The sequence below is a fragment of the Phytophthora ramorum genome, assembly GCF_020800215.1.
Source record: "Phytophthora ramorum isolate Pr-102 chromosome Unknown Phyram_PR-102_s0001, whole genome shotgun sequence".
In the NCBI taxonomy this organism is placed as follows: domain Eukaryota; phylum Oomycota; class Peronosporomycetes; order Peronosporales; family Peronosporaceae; genus Phytophthora; species Phytophthora ramorum.
The window spans coordinates 4,601,190-4,622,668 of NW_027150647.1; the positions used below are offsets into that span (position 1 = coordinate 4,601,190).

General features: G+C 53.7%; 8 protein-coding genes across 8 annotated transcripts; 7 read left to right on the forward strand and 1 right to left on the reverse strand.

Annotated features, from left to right (window-relative positions):
* Positions 1-108: 108 nt before the first annotated feature.
* Positions 109-1,101, reverse strand: KRP23_1175 (Sideroflexin-1; the record flags this gene model as incomplete). The annotated part of the gene is made up of 1 exon (XM_067882155.1): positions 109-1,101. The coding sequence occupies one exon, from the start codon at positions 1,099-1,101 to the stop codon at positions 109-111; it is 993 nt and encodes a 330-aa protein (XP_067751743.1).
* Positions 1,102-1,972: 871 nt separating this feature from the next.
* KRP23_1176 (Serine carboxypeptidase-like) lies at positions 1,973-3,502 on the forward strand (the record flags this gene model as incomplete). The annotated part of the gene is made up of 1 exon (XM_067882166.1): positions 1,973-3,502. The coding sequence occupies one exon, from the start codon at positions 1,973-1,975 to the stop codon at positions 3,500-3,502; it is 1,530 nt and encodes a 509-aa protein (XP_067751744.1).
* Positions 3,503-4,258: 756 nt separating this feature from the next.
* On the forward strand, positions 4,259-5,788 carry KRP23_1177 (Serine carboxypeptidase-like; the record flags this gene model as incomplete). Its single annotated transcript, XM_067882177.1, has 2 exons — positions 4,259-4,990; positions 5,060-5,788. 2 exons carry the CDS (start codon positions 4,259-4,261, stop codon positions 5,786-5,788), a joined length of 1,461 nt encoding a protein of 486 aa, XP_067751745.1.
* Positions 5,789-5,923: 135 nt separating this feature from the next.
* Positions 5,924-7,453, forward strand: KRP23_1178 (Serine carboxypeptidase-like 47; the record flags this gene model as incomplete). Its single annotated transcript, XM_067882188.1, has 2 exons — positions 5,924-6,646; positions 6,713-7,453. 2 exons carry the CDS (start codon positions 5,924-5,926, stop codon positions 7,451-7,453), a joined length of 1,464 nt encoding a protein of 487 aa, XP_067751746.1.
* A 62-nt stretch (positions 7,454-7,515) lies between these two features.
* On the forward strand, positions 7,516-9,014 carry KRP23_1179 (Serine carboxypeptidase 3; the record flags this gene model as incomplete). The annotated part of the gene is made up of 2 exons (XM_067882199.1): positions 7,516-8,241; positions 8,301-9,014. The coding sequence occupies 2 exons, from the start codon at positions 7,516-7,518 to the stop codon at positions 9,012-9,014; spliced, it is 1,440 nt and encodes a 479-aa protein (XP_067751747.1).
* A 623-nt stretch (positions 9,015-9,637) lies between these two features.
* Positions 9,638-10,288, forward strand: KRP23_1180 (uncharacterized protein; the record flags this gene model as incomplete). Its single annotated transcript, XM_067882210.1, has 1 exon — positions 9,638-10,288. One exon carries the CDS (start codon positions 9,638-9,640, stop codon positions 10,286-10,288), a length of 651 nt encoding a protein of 216 aa, XP_067751748.1.
* A 444-nt stretch (positions 10,289-10,732) lies between these two features.
* KRP23_1181 (Serine carboxypeptidase-like 49) lies at positions 10,733-12,268 on the forward strand (the record flags this gene model as incomplete). Its single annotated transcript, XM_067882221.1, has 1 exon — positions 10,733-12,268. The coding sequence occupies one exon, from the start codon at positions 10,733-10,735 to the stop codon at positions 12,266-12,268; it is 1,536 nt and encodes a 511-aa protein (XP_067751749.1).
* A 2,374-nt stretch (positions 12,269-14,642) lies between these two features.
* Positions 14,643-16,133, forward strand: KRP23_1182 (Serine carboxypeptidase-like; the record flags this gene model as incomplete). The annotated part of the gene is made up of 1 exon (XM_067882233.1): positions 14,643-16,133. One exon carries the CDS (start codon positions 14,643-14,645, stop codon positions 16,131-16,133), a length of 1,491 nt encoding a protein of 496 aa, XP_067751750.1.
* Positions 16,134-21,479: the final 5,346 nt, after the last annotated feature.

The window sequence follows — 21,479 nt, forward strand, 5'->3', positions numbered from 1 at the left end:
TCTGCGTAGGCGGATGCTGGTCCTCGAATATACGCTCTAGGGGCACGATACGTGGCCCGTGAGATAGACTCCAGCACCTGCGCTGCTTTTAAAATTCTGGCCCTGCTTTTAGAGACCCTTGTTGTAAAAGACGTGCGTGATCGGGTCCGCGTTGGCCGAGTGCTGCTTGAACGTGCGCTGACGGACAGTCTCCTGCAGCTCAGGTTCGAGCGACGACACAGCCATGGAGCTGCGCTGCGGGAAGAGCGCGCAGCACAGCGGCGTCGAGACGCTCAAGCACACACCGGTGAGGCCCACCATGGTGAGGGCGTTCACCGCCTTGTTGTTGCGGAAAAGCGGGCGCTTCTCGAGGCTGTTCATGATGACGGGCGGGATGAACATGGCGGGCGCAGCCATGAGGACGCGCGAGGGCACCACCTGCGCCACGGCCTCCACGGCGGCGCGCTTGCTCTTGCCGACCTTCTGTCCGTCATCAGTCTCCACTTCAATGCCGCCGAGCAGCTCGCGCTGGCGCATGAGCGGGATGTTGACGCAGTTGGCAGCGGCTACAGCCACGAGGGGCACGAGGCGGCCCACGATTCCGTTGCTGAGCTTGGGGCGCTTGGACACCCACCGGTTGAGCCCCAGCGCCGTGGCCACGGAGGCCGTGGTGGCCGCCGCGTAGGCCTGCAGCAGCTGCTCCTGGCTCACGCCCGTGCTGGCGTTGCGGTTGGTGTAGTTGACGATGGAGTTGAAGGTCTGGTTCATGAACTGCCAGAAGACGACGGCGGGCGTGGAGCGGTAGAAGGTCATCATGCAGCCGGTGATGACCATATTGCCGGGCACCTGGAAGGCCATGCGCCCGGCCAGGAAGTTCTTCTCGCCCGTGTCCGGGTGGAAGGCGCTGTCCACGAGCTGCTTGGCGCGCCAGATATCGTCCTCGCCCATGCTCGGGTGTTGACCGGCCTTGTACTCCTCCACGAGCTGCTTGGCGGCATCCAGCTCGGCGTCGCTGGCCAGCACATTGAGCGGGTTCGTGGTGGCCAGGAAGTGCCTCGCGCGGCCCGCGTACGTGCTCTGGTCCCAGCGGGGCGCGTCCAGGTTCACGAGGTTGGAAGACATGGCAGAAGGCGGCGACGTGCGGCGAGGAGCTCCGATACTGTACTGAGGAGGCGTTGCCCCTCCACTCGATGCCTGATTGGATGCAGAATGGGATTACCCACGCCAGTTTTAACCGATTGCGCAATGCAGAGGTTCAAGGCGGTTGGATAGGTTATCGAATTATAGAAGTCAATTGTGGTAGTGAAAGAGGTTTGGTGTGTGCACTTAAACTGCATATATACGAGATAGCAGGTGGATACATAGTCCAGGACATGGATACGGAGTCGACAGGTTCAACACGTTGAACTGCAGCGACTGGCTGTCGAGCGGCAGTGCAGATCTCTCCGTCTCGCGCGAAGATCGAACGCACAGCACGAAGGCACCTGCGATTTGGTGGATTCCATGACCGGCTAGTATAATAGCTGCCATGGTCTTTTTGCAGCACTGCGTCGAGACTGTGATGGAGCTCGCTGCAGAAAGATCGCCTGTACTCAGTTGCTCGACCTCACCTTTCTATCTTCAAGCTCTGTGCACTGGTGATGACACAGGCCTACGAGGCCCAGGAAGGCCCAATTGTTTACAGCCCGGACAGCACCACGAAGACTCAATGGACGGAGCTGACAGCCTCATCTGAATGAATGCACATGCCTCACCGCTGCTGCCAATCCAAGTCGGATTCCGACGACGCGGGACTGCTTTAATCGCGTCGTTGTTGAAGCTGTTCTGGACCTTTTATCCAGGACGAGCCAAGAATGACATTGCGAGCCAAGAATGATGGTAAAAGGCAACGTTCGCGATCTGAAGCACCACCGAGTTCGTGACGGTCCGTACCGCAGTCCTATCGCAGCCTCATTCCTGCATTTGCGCCCTCGAACGCACCATCAACTTTACCATGACGTCGGAAATCACGCCGCTACTGAATGGCCAACCGATTGGCCCACAGCGAGATAGTTTCGAGTCGGACTCGTCCGTCAGGAGCTACGCTCGGGTCCATAAGCTGCCAGTTCCGCCGTTCGCGCTGATCGGGGCCGTTTGTCTGCTGCTCGGCGTGAGTCTGTGGCGTGGAGCGGTGCCTAACGCACCACTTGGCAAGATGCAAGCAAAGCCTATTCGAGTCACCACATTCAACGGAGTCCAAGAAGACCATTTCTGCGGAAGCACGAAACAGGACTCGGGATATATCAAGCTGCCCAACAAGGTGGACGACCACTATTTCTTTTGGTACTTTGAGGCTCGCAGCAGTCCAGAGACAGCCCCATTGGTGCTATGGTTGACTGGTGGACCTGGAGGATCGAGTATGCTGGCACTGCTGACGGAGAACGGACCTTGTCACGTTCGACCAGATTTGTCGACCGAGAACAACCCGTATTCGTGGACCAATGAGGCGAACGTCGTGTGGGTAGACCAGCCCACGAATGTAGGCTTCTCGTACGGTCCCGATCCGAAGGATGCTGACAACAATGAAGACAACGTCGCTGAAAATCTGTACTGGTTTCTGCAAGGGTTCCTTGAGCGTCATCCAGAATTGCAAGGCCGCGAGTTCTTCATCTCCGGCGAGAGCTACGGTGGACACTATGTCCCTGCAGCTGCACAGTTTATCGCGCAGCAAAATCGCCGCAGACTTCAGGAGGTGATGCATATCAATCTCCAAGGCATTTCAATTGGAAACGGCTGTACAAACCCCGTGATCCAGAACCCACACTTTATCGACATGGCCACGAACGCGTACAACATCTCGCTGGTTGGATCAGACGAGCTAGCTGCTCTCAAAGAAAACGCACTACTTTGCGGTCAGAAGATGGAGGCGTGTCAGATACAGCCGTCGCTGTGCCCTGATGCCGACTTGTTCTGCGAAGAAAATGTCAACAGTGTCTTCATGACTGCCAAGCGCAACCCGTACGACATCCGTCAGCCGTGCGAAACAAGTGACACCGACATCATCCAGTGCATCGCCAACGACTTTATTGCGCCGTACCTCAACTCGCCAAACCTGCGGAGGTTTCTTCACGTGGACAAGCATGTCGGCGACTGGCAAATGTGCAACGTCGAAGTAAATTATGCCTTCGCTGACTCGTTCGACGTGATGATGTCGACCAGTTCGTTCGTAGCCGAACTCCTAGACGACGGAGTACGTGTGTTGATCTACGCAGGCGATGCCGACCTCGAGTGCAATTGGTCTGGCAATCTGGCGTGGCTCCAGGCTCTGGAATGGAGCGGTACCTCGAGCTTCAACGCTGCAAAGGCGCATGACATGGTCGTGGACGGCGAGGCTGCGGGGTCGGTGATTTCATCAGGACAGCTCACATTCATTCGCGTGTTCAACGCGGGACACATGGTGCCGCAAGACCAGCCCGCCGTTGCGCTCGAGATGATCAATAAGTTCTACCAGGATCAGGCTTTGATCCTCCCGACCGTTGTATGAGTGTGTTGTGGAGAGTAACATGGGATGTCGTATCAGTTCGCTTGAAGCACTATGTAGTGGTCCTGTACTGACTTCTGAAAAGCATGCAGGAATCGACGCCGCTTGTTAGCGTCGACGCACCATACTCTCCAATCGAAACGGACTCGCATCGGTTGTTTTACTGTGGCTACGATAGTATTTTCGAGTCATCTCCCGACATCGACAGCAGAACACCGAGGACACTGGGTATCATCTGCCAGTTTTGGGTCCTGCCTGAGCGACCAAGTGGAGCGGGGGCGTAGCAACGCCGCTCCGTCTTACATGAATCCAGAGCTAAGTTTTTCTAAGCGAGCCAAATATTGGCGTGGACATTTGAGACGGCGCCAAACGAAAAGATGCTTACGAACCTAGATACGAATCGCGATTGAAGCACACCTACGGAACGACGTGTGGCTTGTGCTGGTTGCTTCGAAACGTGCAATACTCGCTCGATGCATGATGGCCAGCTGAAAAAAAGGATCTCTATTTCCAAGCTCTCAAAATCGGGGTACATTTTGGTGGCAATATTGCCTCAATTTTTCAATTCGTATATTATGGATAGCTCTTGTAAAAAGCAGGCAAATAAGAGTGTTATTTCATCTTCTACCGCGTAAAAGATACTTGAGTATTTTAGAATTTTGTTTAGATACGAAATTCAAAATGCCAGCTTTAAAGGCGATTTATCTCGAAATTTCCAAATGGTTCGTAAGCATGATACATTTCCGAATCGGCTCCACGATGGCACGGTTGAATGAGAAGACGCTGCTGCTGCCAGCCGTGCAAGCCATCTATGGCTCCACCAGCAACAAACTCAAGATCAAACGCTGCCTGATCATCTTGAGCGTTGTGGCGGCCGTGATACTGTCTGGATTGAGTGTTTGGTGGCTGTTTTTCGATGCCCATGAGGCTGCGGCCGATTCCATCTGTGGCGACACGAAGAACGAGGCCGGATACATCAAACTGTCCAACAAGGTGGACGACCACTACTTCTACTGGTTCTTCGAGGCGAAGCACAATGCGAGCACAGCTCCATTGGTGATCTGGTTGACGGGCGGCCCTGGAGGGTCGAGTATGCTCGCGCTCTTCAAAGAGAACGGACCGTGCCGGATCCAACCGGACCTGACGACGAAAGTGCATCCATACGCGTGGACGCACGAGGCCAACATGATTTGGCTGGATCAGCCGACTAGTGTGGGCTTCTCGTACAGTTCTGGAGGTGACCACGACTACAATGAAGCAGACGTGGGCGAGAACCTGTACTGGTTCCTGCAAGGGTTCATGGAGAAGCACCCGGAGTTTGAGGGTCGAGAGTTCTTCTTGACGGGGGAGAGCTACGCGGGACACTACGTTCCTGGCGCAGCGCACTACATCTGGGAGCAGAACAAGAAGGACGACTCTCTGTCAGAGGTAAAGAGCATCAACCTACAAGGAATCGCGATCGGCAATGGGTGGACGGACTCTGTTGTGCAGGTATGTACTTGTCCCTATTGTGATGTAGGTTGGGATAACCATAACCGCTTGCTTTCTTTTCTTTGACAGCACCTGCACACCTCGGACATGCTTGACAACTCGTACAACGTCACGCTGCTGGATGAATCGGCTGCTCAGCAGCTGAGGATGGATGCTGCTAAATGCTCCGAGTTAACTGCTCAATGCCAACAGACTCGGACTTCCACGTCTTGCAGAGAGCCGTATTCGTTCTGCATTGAGAACGTGCTTTCTCCTCTGTCTGCCAATTCGACCGGCCGCAACCCGTACGACATCAGGGAGAGCTGCGACTGGGTGGACTTCGGCTTTTGCCACGGCGTCCCGCTAATCGAAGAGTTCCTCGCTCAAGACAAAGTGCACAAGTATCTTAACGTTGACCGCGACTGGGTTGGTGGAAGCGACGAAGTAAGTGACAACTTCGTCGTCGACTACTTGCAGTCGTTTGATGGCTACGTCGCGGATCTGTTAAACGGCGGCATTCGTGTGCTTCTCTACGTCGGCGATGCCGACACCATGTGCAACTGGGCGGGCAACAAGGCGTGGATCGACGCACTCGAGTGGGATGGCAAAGAAGCTTTCAATGCTGCAAAAGAGAAGCCCTTCCTAGCCCAAGACCTGCTCAACAAGACTGCTGCGCTGACGACCGCGGGTATCGCGAGGTCCTTCGACAACTTAGCGCTGGTGCGCGTTTTCAATGCCGGTCACATGGTGCCCACTCATCAACCTGCAGCCTCGTTGGACCTCATCAGCAGGTTCTTCAAGAACGAGCCACTAGCGTAGATAACACGCAACGACAAGGATTGTGCTTCGCGCTGGTCCATCTTGATTGCCAATCACACTTCCTCCGACCAGATTTGCACAGATGTCCGCCTCATTCGTCGACTTGCGTCTCAGCTCGCAGTGTCAGTGTACAAGATGGCGAGTGGTGAACTGTCGCCGTTGGTGGGTCGCGATCCTGAGCGGATCCGTGACAGCAGCAAGAAGGCATTGGTGCTAAAGGTCGTCCTTGGTGGAGCTTTGCTGGCGTTGGCGTTGTGGTTGGTGCAAGACCATGGGCACTCCGAGACGTCAACGACCGAAGGCTCGTTCGTCTGTGGGGTGGCCAACAGCTCAGCAGGACACATCAAACTGGCCAACAAGAAGGACGACTATTATTTCTACTGGTTCTACGAGTCGCGCAGCAGTCCCGAGACGGATCCGCTGGTGCTGTGGTTGACAGGAGGACCCGGTTCGTCCAGCATGTTCGCACTGCTGACCGAGAATGGACCGTGCACGATCCAGCCAGATTTGAGCACCAAGCTCAATCCGTACGCGTGGAACAGCAACGCCAACGTGATTTGGCTCGACCAGCCTACGGGAGTGGGCTTTTCCTTCGGCTCGCCAGCAGACAAGGACTACAACGAAACCAACGTGGGCGAGAACATCTTCTGGTTCCTGCAAGGGTTTTTGGAGCAGCACCCGCAGCTCCAAGGCCGCGAGTTCTTCGTGACGGGTGAGAGCTATGGCGGTCACTACGTTCCTGCTGCTGCGCACTACATTTGGTCTGTGAACAAGGCTGGCAAGTTGGACAGCGAGGTGTCGACGATCAATTTGCAAGGCTTCGCAATCGGTAATGGCCTCACAAACCCAGTGGTTCAGGTGCGTAAGTAGCTATGCAGTGCCATTCCTTTGTAGTTGCTGACCTTTTTCATTCTTACGACACAGTACGCGTACTACCAAGACATGAACCACAATCGATACAACATCACGCTACTCACAGACGCCGCAGAGCAGCAGATGAAGACGGACAGCGTGGAGTGCATTCAGTTGACTCGCGAGTGTCAGTTGGGGCCTCGCAACGGAACCATTTGCAAGGTAGCGCAAGCTTGCTGGTCTGAAAAGCTCGTTGCTCCTTTCAGCAGCGCGAACCGCGATGGCTACGACATCCGCCAACCCTGCAACAACAGCGACCCCAATTCAGCGTGCGATGACCACCCTATCATCGCAGAGTACCTCAATTCCGCTGCGGTGCGTAAGTATTTGAGCGTCGATGAGCGGGCCCCAGCATGGCATCGAGACAGTGCTGAGGTGGAGGAGACCTTCACGGCTGGGGACTGGTCCATGCCATTCCACGAATATGTCGCCGACATGCTGGACGACGGCCTCCGCGTCCTCATTTACGCTGGGGACGCCGACCTCATGTGCAACTGGATCGGAAACCGAGCCTGGACGTTGGATCTCGAGTGGGAGGGCAAGGAGGACTACAACGCGGCTGCAGATCGATCCTTCATCTCCCACGATCCGTTGCTACCCGACCAAGACCAGGCTGTTGTGGCGGGGGTAGTTCGCTCGTTTGAGAACTTTGCCTTCGTCCGCGTGTACGACGCTGGTCACATGGTGCCGATGAACCAGCCTGCGGTCTCGCTTGACCTCATCAATCGGTTCTTCGCCAACGAGGCTTTCTAAGGGCATACCATAGCACTATTCGTTTTCAAATACACCAAAGATCGCACAACTCAATCGCCACGATGGCTAGTGAAACGACCCCGCTGCGCTGGAATGTGCGTGCGGCTGAGATCCACCGCCAGAAGCGCATTGCCACAATGGTGGCGCTCGGAACGTTGACACTGGTAGTTGTCGTGGTGTTAGGCTGCGCGGCGATCGAGAACAATTCGCCAACACTGTGTGCAATCCCCGATGCTGGTAGTGACTCTACGACATGCGGGAGCGCAGCCAACGAAGCCGGCTACATCAAGCTACCCAACAAGCAGGACGACCACTTGTTCTACTGGTTCTTCGAGTCACGCAATCGCCCGACGACGGACCCGCTTGTGCTCTGGTTGAGTGGGGGCCCTGGGGTGTCCAGCCTCATGACGCTCTTGAGCGAGAACGGTCCCTGCTTCGTCAACGAGGACTTGTCGACGGAGCTCAACCCGAACTCGTGGAACTCCGAGGCCAACGTGATTTGGCTCGACCAGCCCTCGAACGTCGGCTACTCGTATGGGAGTGTGGCCGATGCAGACCATGACGAGAAAGACGTCCAGGAGAATATCTTCTGGTTCTTGCAGGGTTTCTTGGACAAGCATCCAGAGTTCGAAGACCGACCGCTGTTCTTGACTGGCGAGAGCTATGCTGGCCACTACATCCCTGCAGCAGCGCACAAGATCCACCGCGAGAACAAGGCGAAGACATCGAGACGTCTTAACCTTAAAGGTATCGCCATTGGCAACGGTTTGACGAACACGGTCGTGCAGGTAAGGAACACATTGCTGGCTGAGTGTAAGCGTCTGGATCTCACTTGAATGCTTTTCAGAGCGAGCACGGACTCGACATGGTCAACAACTCGTACAACATCAAGCTGATGGACGACGAGACGCTGGCCAAGGCGAAGATTGCAGCCACCCAGTGCACTGCACTCGTGACTGCGTGCCAGACGAACTCCAGCGCGTGCATCGACGCCGCAGAGTTCTGTCAGTTCAACGTCATGGGCTCTTATGTCCCCGCGGGCCGCAACATGATGGACATTCGTCAAGAGTGCACGGAGCTGGACCCGATCAATTGCTACGGCGACTTGATCCAGCGGATCACGAGCTACTTGAACTCGGACGACGTGCGTTCGTATCTGAACGTCTTGGACGTGCACCCGGCGCCGTGGCAGTCAGTGGAGGCGGATGTGGAGGCGGCGTTCGCGTTCGACATGATGAAGACGTTCGAGCAGGACGTGGCCGCGCTGCTACAAGAGAGCTCTGTCCGCGTGCTGATCTACCACGGCGACGCCGACCTGGTGTGCAATTGGTATGGGGGCCTGGCTTGGACGAGGGCGTTGCAATGGCCACACCAGCGCGAATTCCAGAGCGCCGAAGAGCACGCCTTCGAGGTGGACGCGAGAGACGCCGGGAGTGTCTGGACGTACGCGGGCTTGCTCACGTTCCTCCGCGTGTTCAACGCCGGCCATTTGGCGCCCATGGACCAGCCAGAAGTCGCGCTCGAGATGATCAACCGGTTCCTGCGCAACGAGGCGCTCTAGGCGATGGCTAAACTCGCATATGACTCACACTAAAAGCTGCTGATGTTGAAGTGGTCTTGCCAATGAGCGACCTGATTACAAACGGATACTTTGGCTCGTTTCTGAACCACTGACGTGGCGAATCAGGTGCAAGACGAGCAGGATGGCGAGCGTCGGGCATGGCAGCCACGACCATTTTGCCAAGGACTTGCCCTGCGTGGAGGCTTCATTCGCGCGTGTTCTGCTGCAGCGGAGCAGCTCTGTCGCGGCGGCAAAGCCAAAGTTCCGGTGCGACGCCTCGTTCGCTCTCGCAGTGGCAACTCGGAGGCAGAGCAGATCTAGCGCCTGCACCACTGGCTGCCAGCCAGCCAGACGTATCGCATGCTGATGACACGTTCACCTTCCAAGAACGTGCTGTAAACCAACTTGATACAGCACACAGTGCTCTCGCTGTTGCTGGGCTCGCAGGCTGCGCTGCAGGCCCCAGGCTGATTCACTGCCGCTGCGTCAGCGGCTGCTCGGCCAACGGCGATGGCAGCGCCGCGGCCATGGCCACAAGTGGCTTCGGCTTTCGCACGCGATGGCAATTTGCCTGCGCAGAGGCCACGCAGACGTCGGAGCATAGCATAGTATCCAAGCCATCCATGTCCGCAGGCTTCGATATTCTACTGGACCGCCGCGCTGTCTCGAAGGATCCTCTCCCGAGGCCTTCTCTGCGTTCTCTCTCATTCCCCGATTGCCAGCGCGCAGAGCACTTCTTCTTGTTTGCAGCCCCAGTCGTTGTCATGGCCACTGAAACCACTCCGCTGCGCGGTGAGCAATACGCTTCGGACGCCCAGAAGCGCAAGCGCATCGTCGGCATCACGGGCGCCGTCGTGGTGCTCGCGGCCATTGTCGTCGTGCTGTGGCTCACGCTCAGTGGCCACAGCCATAAGTCCACCGAGGTGACGACGCAGACCACGCCCGAGCCCACGCCCGTCCTCAGGACGGAGGCCCCCACTGAGCTGCCCACCGAGTCACCCACCGAGGCTCCAACCACGGAAGCCCCGGAGACTGAAGCCCCGGAGACTGAAGCCCCGGAGACTGAAGCCCCGGAGACTAAAGCTCCTAAGACTAAAGCTCCTGCTCCGGAGGCTGAAGACTCGGACGCGGCTGAGCCTCAGCCGGCTCAGGACACCGCTCCCCAGGACGATGAACCCCAGGACGCCGCCCCCCAGGACGCTGATCCCCAGGACGCCGCACCTCAGGAGCAGCCTGCTCAGGACGCTGCCCCTCAGGAGCAGCCGTCCCAATAAACGTCACTAGATCGTTGGCAGCTCCGAGCCTCGAAGGTGTTGCCGCCTTCAAGGCATCCTGAGTAGCGCTGCGGTGATCTTCATTTCCCCGTCCTCATCTATAATGCCATTTTTGCTTATGCCGTTCGATCTCTTCTTCTCCATCGCCACGTCTACCGGGCCTTCCTTCATCGTCCTGCTTGTCCGCGAGACTTTTAGACGCTGTGCTGTGCAAGATCGCATGCGACAAGCCACGTGCGTGGCCAACCCAAGCACCAAACTGAAGATTGGTGATCTCGTCACGGAAATGGGCGGAAGGGGAATCTCGACTCGGTGGTATCCGATAGCTTGCACCCCATCGCGATCGCATCGGAAGCCAGCCGAACTGGTGCTGACGGACCGTTAGCACCTGCCATTCCTGAATTGAATCCACGGAGTGGATTCGCTTTCGTTGGCAACGAGAACATGGCGACCGAGTCGACGCCACTGCGCAATGGCGAGCGCCGAGCGACTCCGCACGCCGACAACAAGGAACGCTTCGCTGGTTTGGCGGTCTTTGCGTTCGTCATGATGGCCATCGCCGTCCTGACCACCACGAGCGTCGGTAGGAAATCGCAGGCGATTCCGGAGCACCCGATCACTGTACCGCAACCACACACCGACATGACGCCGTTGAATGCCACGAAACACCATCCGACGCCCGCTCCGTTGTCTGAGAACTGGTTCCGGTGCGGTACCGAGGACAGCGAGTCCGGCTACATCACCTTGCCCAACAACGTGGACGACCACCTCTTCTACTGGTTCTTCGAGTCCCGCAAGGCGCCCGACACGGATCCGTTGATACTGTGGATGACGGGAGGCGGCCCGGGCTGCTCCAGTCTCGCTGCATTGCTGACGGAGAACGGACCCTGCCGAATCAACGCGGACGCGACGACGGCATTGAACCCGAACTCGTGGACGGCCGAGGCGAACGTGATCTGGCTGGACCAGCCTGTGAACGTCGGCTTCTCCTATAGTAGCAACAAGCCTGACGCGGACTACAACGAGAAGAGCGTGCAGGAGAGTGTCTACTGGTTTCTGCAGGGGTTCTTGGACAAGCACCCGGAGTTCGAAGGAAGAGCTCTGTTCCTGGCGGGTGAGGGGTACGAAGGTCACTACATTCCTGCAGCAGCACACTACATCTGGAGCGAGAACCACGTCGTGGAGAAAGCGAACGCTACAATTCGCATCAACCTCCAGGGCATTGCTATTGGCAATGGACTCGTGAACCCCATTGTCCAAATGCCGCGTGCGCTGGAAATGGCAATCGAGAACCCGTACAACATCAGCTTGCTAAGCCCCAAAGACCTGGCCACTGCGAAAGAAGCCGTGCCAGCGTGCGAGCAACTTGTTAACGTTTGCCAAACCAACAGCAGTGCTTGTCTAGGCTCTGCACGCTACTGCTCAAGCTCACTGCTCGATGTCATGAGCGAGTCTCACAGGAATATGTACGACATCCGAAAGAAGTGCGACGCCAGCGATCCAGCCGGATGCTATAATATGTCGGCAGTCTCCGAGTACCTCAGCTCCAAATCTGTACGCGCGTACTTGAATATCTCGGACCAAGCACCGACGTGGCAAGTGTGCCCACCTTCTACACGCAAGCGCTTCTCAGCCGACCTGATGAAGAATGTCAACGGATATGTCTCCGATCTGCTAAATGACGGCTCTATCCGTGTGTTGATCTACAATGGCGACGCCGACTTGGTGTGCAACTGGTACGGTAGTCAAGCGTGGACGAAGCAGCTCAAGTGGAAGCACCAGAAAGAGTTCAACGACGCAAAAGAGCACGACTTCCTAGTCGCCGGGGACATCGACACCATCGAGGCAGGCTCCGTCCGCTCGTATGAGAATCAGTTCATCTTCGTACGCGTCTCCAAGTCCGGACATATGGTACCCAAAGACCAACCCGCCGTTGCACTCGAGATGATCAACCGATTCCTCAAAAAGCAAAGCTTGTAGACCAGGGAACAGTCCCAAACACCGTTAATGCCAGTCAACTTCATTTAATTTTTTCAGAGTGCGTTGATTCAAATGCGGTCAGCAACAACAATGCAAGACCGGAAGCAAGAATGTAAACGCTTAAGTGACCCTATTCGTAAATTCACAATCACTGTAGCAACCACGATCCATGCGCGAATTTCTTGAAAAGTTCTAGATGGACATCGATGGAAGCAATCTTTCGTCTACGAGGCACTCACTCACTTTTAACGGGATTGAAGCTCACTTGTACGATGGTGTTTATCGAGAGGGACTTTTCCGACGGCAAGTGGCCATTTGGCAGTGAAGGCGATCCCAACGACGTCCCTGTCCCCACAGGAGCTGCATGTGCGAAGATCAGTGAAATTCTGGCTTTGGCTGACGAGCACGCAGGTGAATACTCGTTTGGTGATCAAGGTGACATGCTGCCCAGCAATCCGGGGCTTTGTATCGATGGTCTGGGGGTGATCGCGCTTCCACTAGTACAAGAGCAAGCCGAGAAGTTGATTGAAAAGTGTGAGATGTCTCCTTTCGGACACAATGTGGAGACCAAGACGGACGAAAGTATCCGTAAGAGTTGGCAGTTACATCCAGATCAAGTGCAGTTCAAGAACCCGCAGTGGGAGAACGGTATCACCGAGTTGAGCAAGTTAACAAACGCGGCAGTGCAGAGTGACAAACAGCTTCAGTTCGTGGTCGAAGCTGTCTCACAAGGTTTATCTTCAACTAGACGAGGAAGGCTGGGGTACTTGGGAGTGTAAGCAAGGTACGCACTGGCACTCATTGAATAGAGAGGACGTAGGGCACAACAAAGATGCTGCGTTGAAGACGAGGCTCAATTTTCTGAATCCCGGTAAAGAAACCTTTTCGCAGCGCTGGGAGCGGCACGGAAGTGCCAACGATATCTACACTGGCAATGAGGGGCCGGTGAAGCACCACATATTCCAAATTCGCAATTGTGGCGTGGCCAACCACCAAGCATGCAGAGTACGCGTCGAAGTTCATGTCTTTGGAGTTCGCTGTCGAGCTCTTATCGAGTCAAAGACCAACCGATGCTTGTACTCTTCGCCCGTTTCTCGGTACGGCAAGTGCCAGGCTTGATCTGGGAGGACATTGTTGTGTGTGTGTGTGTGGGGGGGGGGGGGGGGGGGTAGTGGCAAAGGCTCTGTGCGGTTTTGTCGTTCACTATGTGAGCTTCTTATTGATGCTGATGATCCTGAATTGGCAAAAATGTTCTTCTCCAAGTTTTGCCCTTAGCTCGGTTGTCTGACTGAAAATGCGACCCTACTTCCCGCGATAATTAAATGTATACGCATGTGCGAGTGGAACGAGATAAACAAAGACGTTGTGGCTGTCTTGGGGAACAAAATATACGCAGATTATCTCCCGGAGGCACATGGTGAATCGGTGATGGAAATGGTGCTGCAAGTTGTGGACGGGCTAGAAGATGAAGCCATCCAGCAAGATCTACTCAAAATGGCGATGGAGGCAAACGATTTGGACTTCACAAGTCCAGGCGCGGTGGAGCTTTTTTGGAAGTGTATTATCCGTCCAGGCGGAAATGAAACTTTCAAAAACGTAGTAAGTAAGCTCACGCAACAGAACCTGGAGACACTGAGGCCGTTTTTTATGGTGTTCTATGATCGGCTCCATGAGGTGGAAGCAAAGGACGAAACAACTTCCCTGCTTGCATCTCTCGCCGAAAAGAGGATTGTGTGGCTGAAGGAAAAGATTCAGCAATTGGACGGACCATTCTCGTGGGAAATGCCGGATGTGCAGTTTCCCAAGGTTGGTTGCCACGATATTGATGACTTTTTAACAGGACCAGGACGCTCAATGGCCACCGGAAGGAGCAGCTTCACCGAGGCACGCAAGTTTGTTACTACGAATATGCGTGGCAGTCAAACTGAGTCTTCGTACACGATGGAACCGGTCGATGACGGGAGGAAGGCGCTCGTGAAGATCACGAAAACTCGGGCGTGGTATGACAATTCGCGCGTTAAGAAGTTGGCCGAATATAAAGTCGAATTGGAGCGCTCTACGAAACTCTACCGGAGCCCTATGAAGAAAGCTCGCGTTGAGTAAGTAAGCGCTGAAAGCAGAAACGGTGAGCTCAGCAACCAACTTAATTAGTTGGCTTCAAAAAGAGGGTACCAGAATCTTCGGCATGGAAAGCGGGAAGCTCGACAGTTTGGTGGTGAAGAGAAGACCATTATTTTTTTATTTTATTCTGTATTTGTCCTCCAGCGTCCACTTCAACTAACCACATTTCATCCAATCACAGCACCTCTTCCACGAATCAGATCTGAGAATCCTATGTATATGAGTGTATCCTATCCACTTATTGATCTCTAAGATGCGGCGCACATCGGAGCTGACGCCGCTCGTAGCGGGCGACGCTCGCTCGTCAGGCCCCGTCCACTGGCCCCGCCGCACCTCCACCCGCCCCGTTCTGTTGGTCGCGGTTGGCGTCGCGTTGCTACTCACGTTCGCTTTTGTGTGGCACCAAGATGCGACAATATCAAGCTTGAAGCGCCTCAAAGGCGCCAGTAACAACTTTGATGACTCCGTATCAACTCAGAGAGACGACTTTTTCTGCGGGATTTCGGGCCACGAGACGGGCTACATAAAATTACCCAACAAGGATGACGACCACTATTTCTATTGGTTCGTCGAGTCTCGCAGTGAGCCGGAGAAGGACCCTTTGGTGCTCTGGTTGACGGGAGGCCCCGGCTGTTCCAGTATGATGGCGCTCTTGGCTGAAAATGGTCCATGCCACGTCCAACCGGATCTGTCCACCAAGACCAACCCGTACTCGTGGAACCGCCAGGCCAATGTAATTTGGTTGGACCAACCCACGGGCGTGGGCTACTCCTATGGTCCTCAGGTGGACTACGACTCAGGTGAACTCAATGTGGGTGAGAACATCTACTGGTTCCTACAGGAGTTTCTGAAGAAACACCCGGATCTGGCGGACAGGGAATTTTTTGTGACGGGGGAGAGCTATGGAGGACACTATGTGCCTGCTGCAGCCAGTCACATTCTGAAAGCCAATATGCTCCGCCAGCTGAATCTGGACGCGGTTCATATCAATTTGGCAGGTATCGCAGTTGGAAATGGTCTGACAGACCCGGCAGTGCAGTACCAGCACAGTGTGGACATGGCCTTCAACTCGTACAACGTGTCGTTGCTGGACGACCAGGCCATTGAAGACATGCGCAAGGCTCAGCCGGTGTGCCATGAACTGATCCTGCAGTGCCAGAAGGAGAGATTAACGTGCTTTGAGGCCATGGAATTTTGCTTCGGAACGCTGGAAGGACCGTACTACCAGTCCGGACGGAACCCGTACGATATCCGTGAGCCGTGTGCCGAGGAGAATGTCATGAAGTGCTTCCACTTCGAGCACATTGACGAGTACTTGAACTCACCCACTGTACTGGCTGAGCTGGGCGTTGATGTTCACAAGTCCAAGCCGTGGCGAGAGTGCGATGCCATGGTGGGCGCTGGATTCGTCTACGATGAAATGTTATCCTCCGCCGACGATGTCAAACTTCTACTGGGCGCGGGCGTGCGCGTGTTGATTTACGCAGGTGATGCGGATCTAATGTGCAATTGGTTGGGAAACCAGGCGTGGGTCATGGCTTTGGATTGGAGTGGTAAGACGGAGTTCAACAGCGCATTGAATCGCCCCTTCGTCACTTCCGAGGAGCTTGATGCTGGTCGCGTGCGTTCGTTCGAGAACTTGGCGTTCATTCGTGTTTTCAACTCTGGCCACATGGTACCGATGGACCAGCCCGCCGTCTCGTTTGATATGATCAACAAGTTTTTCCAGAACGAGGAGTTCTAAGTTGGAAGAGAGCGAATGATGAGTGCCTTACGAAACACCACTCCTGTTAATACGCTGAAATCGCACGATTCTTGCTGCTGTTTACGTTTCTTTCATAGTGAAAATCGGAAGTTGCGGTCAACGCACGAACAACCAATTCGCTGTTGTGCTGCTTGCTGTGGTTGAATAGCCACACCAAATGATCTCAGGTACCCCAGACGGGAAGATTTCTTGTCGCTGCTGGCGTCATCTTCGCTGCAGTGCTTTTTCAAACGATCCAGCTCCTCCTTCTATTGCTGCGGTGTCTGCTTACACTCTACAAACCACTTACGCGTCTTGGTAATCGTTACCACTGCATCGACATCAATTGAACTTCCATTTTGAAAGACGCATTCACTTGCTTCTCCTGCACCGACTTGACCGTATAGTTATTCGCATCGTGAAAGCCCTTGAACTTGCGGACCCTTCTCGGTGTCTTCATGATAACCTCAGGACCTCGAAGAAACGCTTGCTCTTCGGCATTGTCAGGAAAGTCTGCGTGGGCATATCTCACGAAAATGGTTTATCCAGCGACTCAATTATCGTGTTTAGCCACGCGATCTGGAGAGGAGAGTTGGACACATGCTCGACCCTGCCGAAAACCGGAAGTAACTTCTCGATTGTTGGACCTAGAAGACTCGCATCAGCGCCATTGAACAATTTCGCCACTTGTCAAAAATTTCATCGCTGTTATTATTGCTACTGATAACCCACTTGAGAAGTAGTCCAGGTTCCGTGGACGTACACAAACACGCAGCACTGAGATCGGCTGCCTTTTCCATAGCCATGTTGAGCACTGCATCTTGTGCGGTCCATCACTGACTCACCCTGAACCTTAGTGAGACCGCTTGGGCATGCATTGCTGGCTAAGACAGCCAAAACGTCGGTGTATATCTCGCTCCATTAGCACTCGATAAGCGCGGGGAGTAGCGATGCATATTCAGTCTACCCCGCCCTTCTCCACTTGAGCGCGCTTCTTGTCGCTGTGATCACCGCCAGGTTTTCCATTTTTGTGCCTCATCGAACGACTGAGCTCCGATTTGTATCGCTGCAGCCTCTGTTGACTCTCTGCAAACCACTTGCGCGTTTTCGTAATTGTAACGATCGCGTTGCCGTTGCTTGAACTCGCCTTCATCTCGAACGAAGCCTTTATTTGCTTCTCACGCATCGATTGGGCTGCGTAGTTCCTCGCATCTTTGAACCCTTTAAACTTGCGAACGCTTTTCGTCATCTTCCTATTGACTTTTGAACCTCGAAGAAATGTTTGCACCTTGACATTGTCTAGGAATTCTGCGTCGAGCATTTGCCAAGAAAATGGTTTATCGAACGCTTCAAATTTTTTCTTGAGCCAATTGGTCCGCTAGGAATCAATAGCTGCGAGCACAGGATATCTTTCATCCGTTGAGCTGATTTCAGTTAGAGATTTCGCGATTACCTTGACGAGCCCCCCAAGTAGACTTGGGTCTGTTTCTTTATATATGCTCGTCACAGTACCGAAACCTTCGTTGTCATCAAAGCGAATAACCTGTTCAAAGATCAGTTCACCCTCCACGGAATCACACAATTGATCAATGTTCGGGACACTCGCAATCTTTTTGACAGCGAATTTCAGCAATTCTTGCCGAGCAGATCCATTACCCAATCCGCAAACCATTTCTAGCGTTATCTCTAGGTTTGAGGCGCCGAGCATTTCTCAAACTGGATAGTGATCATAATCCTCTAACTTGTTCAGAAGAGCTTTGCCAACGTCATCACAGCTAAATATTCGTGCGATCGCAATCAGACCAGAGATCAGACTGCCATTATCTTCCAGGCCGTTCAAATTTGGACATAGTTTCGTGAAGAAAAAGTCACCAGCTCTGGATCACCTGCATCGTCATACATAGTTCTGCAAAACCTGACCGAGACAGCATCACGCCTACTTGACCAGAAAAAATGTCTTTTGTCCTTCAAGTCTGCCGTTCAGATCTTCCATAAAGAGGACAGCACCAGCATTAACCGGTTTCTGAGTGTGCAAAACGTCAATCGCAACACCTTCAGGCATCATTTTCATAGCATATTCCGTGTGTAAAACAGCAGGCCATCCGATAATTGCGTATCTGGCATACATTGTGCTTTTTGTAGGCCCCTCATTCCCTGTGTAACCTCCAGTCTTGGTGTTACCGTGGCATCCACAAGTCCCAGAGAGTTTGCTGGCCAGGGTTCAGCAAGTTGAGCGTAGTTGGCGGGTTTCTTATACGCTCAATGGGTTCTCCAGCTGAAATGTACCAGATCATCGAATCCATGTGGCTGCAGACAGACAACTGCTGTAGGTATCGCTATAGGAAATATCATGAGAAAGCTTTGTAAAAAAGGACTCCAGCTTCTTGTCAACCGGAACGGTAGCGTTGGACATCTCAAGAACAGCAAATCTTGTGCGGTCGATACGTTTGAGTGCTCCAGACCCCATATTCGTAATACTTTGCTCGGTGTATTGATGTGCCAATAGCAATGCAAACGACGAACCGTCTTCAGGGTCCATACTTGCAATAGCAGTCGCCAGATCTTCACTGATGGTATCGCTGCGATCATTGTTTAGGTGGCGCAAGGTCGATGGCAGACATATCGAATATACCAGGACTAGTCGGTATCCCTTTGTCACCTTCTCCACAGCATGCTGTGCATCTGCATAGAGAACAGCATTATGAGGTAAAAATGCCGCCGTGCCGTCTGCTTTACCGAAACCATGACGATACTGCTCTTTTGCCACCTCGATACACTACCAAATCACCTCCTTCATGTAAACTTGGTAAGTGTCGCAATCATACAGTCTTCCTTCTCTGTGTGTTGGTGTTTCAAGAAATGACCACCGTCGCTGTACATGAGCAGCTTATAAAGCACACACTACAACGGAATTTCTTCGTAGCCTAGACGGTTCGCGATCCTCGTGGTCAGTTCCTTGATACCGCTCCCCCACAAGGGGTTCTTGAATTGTACTTGGTCTGGCTGTAGCTGCCAGCTCTTCCGCGCATTCTCGTCCAACTTGGTGTCACAAATATCCCCGAATGGAGATTCCGCACATCGAGCGATCAGCTTCTCTGCTATCTCGTGGCACATAGGAAGTGGAATAGATCGCACTCCATCGACAAACAGCCCAGACATTGGTGACAACGTTGTAGCTATCCCTCCAAAAGATAATTCGCCCGCGTTCTCATCGGCACGAGCTAAACCTTTCTGATTTGAATGCATCCAGCCCCGATGGGATTGGAACATCATCTGCCGTACCATTGCCTCCAAAAGGCCACTTGCCGTCTTCAAAGTCGAGTTCGTCACCACCGTCCATTACGTTCGTGCCGTGGAGATAGAACAAAATGAAGTGGACGAGGGTTTTCAATCCACATGTAGTCATGAGTCGTAAAACTTTAATCATAGCAAACCGAGTTGATGGAAAGTGACGAAAGTTAAATTGTTGAAAAGATCACCTCCATCACTTCAGGCAGACCTTCCCTTAGTTAAGCATTTAGTCGATTCTTACGACTCCACTCAACAGCGTGCTGTGATTGACTCCCTTCAAAGTGCAAATGCATTTTGTGTGGTCGGTTGCGAACAGTGATACCCCAGCCTCGCACGAAAGTTTCCCTAATACTCCACCTCAGTCGTGGCAATGATCGTGAATCGAGAGTAAACACTGTCTTTCGCCGGGCCCTCATTGCCCAAGTAGCCGTGCATATCACTACTTCCGAATGGCTTCGTCCATAGCTGAGCGCGCGTTTCTTGGCCTGGATTGAGAAAGTTCAGCTTCGCTGAACCTCCAGAGTCAATGCTACCTCCATCTGTTGAGTACGCCGTCATGCTCTCATCGCGACGTGCTTCCTCCCAATCGCCAATGTCGCCGTAGATGCCGTGGAAGTGAACTTCGTGGGCGAGTTTCGCAATGTAGAAATCAAGCCTCTTGTCATCAGCAACGATGCCGTTCGCTTCCTGCAGCGCTTGGAATCTCGCACGGTCGACCCCTTTCAGCGCCCCTACATCCAATCGTTTAATACTTCTCTCAGTGCACTCATGGTCGAGTAGCAATGCAAACGTGTCATCGTCAGGTCCCATGCTCGCGATAGCATCCGCCAGCTCTCCACTCATGGGTTTGTTCGGGTTTCGTTCCCGATGGAGCATCGTTGCTGGCAGACATACGGAATACACCAGAGCAAGACGGTAGCCCTTGGTCACCTTCTCCACTGAATGCTCTGCATCGGCATAACGCACCGCATAGTGCGGAAGGTACGTCGCTCTCCCTTCTGCCTTGCCAAAGTCGTGGCGGTGCTTCACCTCCCCGTCTCGGTACACGACCAAGTCGCCTCCTTCATGCAAACTTGGGGGCTGCACCACCAACGTCGCAATCATTCCGTCCTCTTTCTCCGTGTCCTGGTGCTTCACAAAGTGGCCTCCTTCTCCATACACCAGCAGTTTGTACAGCACGCAGTGCAGTGGGATCCCAGGCGGTCAGCAATAGTCACTGCCATTTTTTTGATGCCAGCCTCCCACATTGGGTTCTTAAACTGCACCTGGTCTGGTGAGACTTGCCAGCTCTTGCGGACGTTCTCGTCCAGCTTAGTGTCGAAGTTGTGACCAAAAGGGGACTTTTCACATTTCTCAATCAACTTTTGAGCACTCTCTTCCCATAGAAGAACCGGAATGGGGCCCACTTCATCGACAAAAAGGCCTGGGATGGGAGGCAGTTGATCTGCGTGTCCTCCAAAGGAAAAGCCCCCAGAGTGTTCACTGGCCCCTCCCAATACGTCACTGATCTTGATACAGGCAGGCTCTGGGACCTCTCCTGGGTAGCCCTTGTCGCTGAATGGCCACTCCTTGTCGTTGAAGTCTTCGTCCAGGTCTGGCTCTTGGTCCCTCAGGTATTCACCGTTGCCATCGTCCGACATGCTTGGCTGTTGAAACTTAGGCCACTTGAGCTCGAGGAAGCAACATCGAACATGAACTCGACGCCGGACCATGATTGTATAGGCAAGTGCAAGATAGCTTTTCCATACAACATCGAAGGCTTCCCAGATTTTACTCGTGCGATGGAACCGTTCGGCTTCAGATGATGAACCCAACTCACAAAACTCTCATCGCTAGCAGATCTGAACTATAATGTAGAAGCACGGTTGGTTCGAAGAGGTAACTTGACTTCAATTTGATTAGCAACTCGACGTGATATGCTTGGGCCAGCTTAGCGATGCTTGGTTATCTCTAGCCAACAAGATGCTCCTGAAGATCTTACGTGCTACGAGGTTTCTTGGGAGAACGCTCTCCGGTTGCTCCTTCATAGCGTGTTTTCAAGCTCATCAATTCGTC